Source organism: Phytophthora parasitica (genome assembly GCF_000247585.1).
Source record: "Phytophthora parasitica INRA-310 unplaced genomic scaffold supercont2.226, whole genome shotgun sequence".
Classification (NCBI taxonomy): domain Eukaryota; phylum Oomycota; class Peronosporomycetes; order Peronosporales; family Peronosporaceae; genus Phytophthora; species Phytophthora nicotianae.
In genome coordinates, this window is record NW_008649212.1 from 11,696 (window position 1) to 14,373 (window position 2,678).

General features: G+C 51.2%; 1 protein-coding gene across 1 annotated transcript; it reads right to left on the reverse strand.

Moving 5' to 3' along the window:
• Window positions 1–52: 52 nt before the first annotated feature.
• Window positions 53–2,556, reverse strand: PPTG_19919 (hypothetical protein; the record flags this gene model as incomplete). Its single annotated transcript, XM_008918539.1, has 2 exons — window positions 53–142; window positions 220–2,556. 2 exons carry the CDS (start codon window positions 2,554–2,556, stop codon window positions 53–55), a joined length of 2,427 nt encoding a protein of 808 aa, XP_008916787.1.
• Window positions 2,557–2,678: the final 122 nt, after the last annotated feature.

Genomic DNA, 2,678 nt, shown 5'->3' on the forward strand with positions numbered 1-2,678 from the left:
TCTTGAGCGTGCATCATGGACAAGTACATGGTGCCAAAAGCCACAGTTAAACTCAGTGGCACCCATGGGAACGTTGCTGTATCTGACTTTTTGCCCCATTGTAGCTCTTGTTCTTCACGCTGGGCAGCCAAGCTGGTCCCCACTTCCGTATGCCATTCCTACAAACAAGAGAGTGATGTAAGCTTGTGAGAATGCTGAAATAATGAAGAAAGTACTTACTCTGAGTAAATATTCGTCTCGACTTGCATCACGGAGACTGGTGTAAAGTTCTTCTAGTAATTGAGGAAAATCTTCCTGGAAACGTTGAAATTCTTCTCGCCGAGCTGTCACGTCTGAGAGATTTGTCTGTATGTATCGCATGGCCACCTGCTTCAGATGTGCGGCATGTACCAACTCGGCAACGATCAGGACTTCAAGGCAGTTGGCTGTGTTCAGAGCAATCGCGTGCTCGCACAAACGCTTCATTCGCTCCAATCCGTACTTGTCCGCTGCCACGAGATCTTCCAGGAGTTGATCACTTACATCTGCATCGGTCTCTTCGTTCCTCTTCAACTGCTGTAGCGCGACCTGGTCGTAGTAAATGAAGCGAAGCACTCGCACAATCGCAGCGTATGAGTCTTCCACGTTCACAACTGCCATTTTTCTCTCGTTATTTGCACTCTCTGCAAGGTGGTGGAACGCTAATACAGCTCGGAAGTACTCGCTTCGAGCAATCAGCATGCAGCGATGTACAGGAATGCTGCGTCCTTCAGCTATAAGCACTATGTCGGCCCATACTTCGTCACTCAAAGCGAACTTCATGTCGTCGTTTAGCGTTCGTGTAGATCCGCTTAGCGTCTCCATCTCGTCGTCATCTTCACTGTTACTATCACTCATCTCGTCTTCAGCAATCTTTGATGTACCAAAGAGAGACGATGACGAGAAAAGACGCTCACGACAAAGCAGCACCAGACTGGGAAGTTTGTAGAGTTTCGCCGCTCGTAGCACGTCGTGAATAAGGTAATACGAACTCTTGCTCACTTCGAGAGCAAAGCTGTCCGTGTAGATAAACTCCAATACTAGTCGAGCCACGTCCACTCGCAACGTCGGAAGCAACAGCTCCATCGTCTCAGACACTGACTCAGTCGCTGCGAGGCGATGTTGCTGTTGCTGTTCTTCGTTTAGAATGAGCTCGCGCAACACAGGACTTCGCTGAGCGAGCAGTAGCTTGTGAGCTGGGAGACGTTGCCCCGAGACGACTAAAATGAGATCAGCACTAGCGATACCATTATTCTCTTCTTGTGCGATGGAGTCACGATGCAACTTGGCCATAGACCGTGCCAGAAAACTGCCTGAAGTGAGGGCGATAGTCTGGCGACCACCACACACCACGTGCTCGACGCTGTGAGTTCCAATATCAGCAGAGGCTCCAGCATTCGTACCAACTTGACCGGAGTTCACAAGCTTCGGTAGACTGGAAAGAACCAGACTGTCTGAGTCGTCAGCGTATCCTTCGCCCCACATGTAGAGGTCTCCGGTGTCTGAGATAGCTGCGGCATGTTGAGCTCCTGCACTGACCCAACAAATGCGCATATCGGGCGTGGCAAAGCACGGCATCCTCTGGGGAGTCATCCACTTCAGTTGCGGTAATCGAGGGCATGATGAAGACGCCATTGATGACTTTTTGCGCTGTGAGAGAAGCCGCTGATGGCGTTGGAGGATCGTTTCAGCTAATAGAGCATTCTTCTGGCTGCCGTACAGTCCGTGACCGAGCACCGCGCCACCACACGCACCCCACGTCCACACTTGTCCGTCGACTGAAAGCCCCATACTCCAATTCTCACCAGCCGCAACATCACGCCACTGTTTGTGCACGTATTCTTTAAACACTGCTGTGGGGGTAAGAGCGTCACTGACATCGCCTCGACCCTGTTGGCCGCTGTTACCTCTTCCCCAAGTAACAAGAGTACCAGCTCTAGTAAGACCAACACAATGGGCATCTCCACAGGATACCTTCGAGAGCAAAGGATCTTCGTGACGTGCAGAGTTCACTTGACCCGTGTGAATACTCTGAATCTGCCTCGGTGTCAATTGAAATGACTGGAACTGCTTCCTTACAGCTCCACCTCCATGCCGTCGAGATGTCCGAGCGATAATTGGAATCCGTCCGAGTCCAAGACGCCCGTCGCTCCATTTTCCCCATGAGAAGGCGTGTCCTTCACGTGTTAGAGCGACACAAAACCCACTACCGCAAGAGACGGAGCCGACGGTCGACGTGGCTCCATTCACATTGGTCTCCACTGATGGTAAGGTTATTCGTTGAGGTGTTGACGCACTCCTGAGTGTCCCTCTTCCCAAAGCGATCCCCACTCCCCACGTATACAGCTCTCCATCTTGACTGACAGCTGCAGAATGTGCTCCAACTAATTGGTCTCCACCACAAGAGATGTCCTGCACAACGATTAGATTGTCGAAGAAGTAGTCCACCAAAGAAGGCTGAGCTACGTAGCCGCTCAATTCATAGCCGAGCCCCAACGCACCGTCCAACGTGTGTCCGTATGAGAACACCAACCCCATATCGTTGAGAAAAAGCGTGTGAAAGCGACTGCAAGCGGCCTGCACAATGCGATTTCTCGGAAATGGCTGCGCAAACCAACAACGAGGTTAGAACAGTAAAATTTATGGCCCGAACTAGTGGA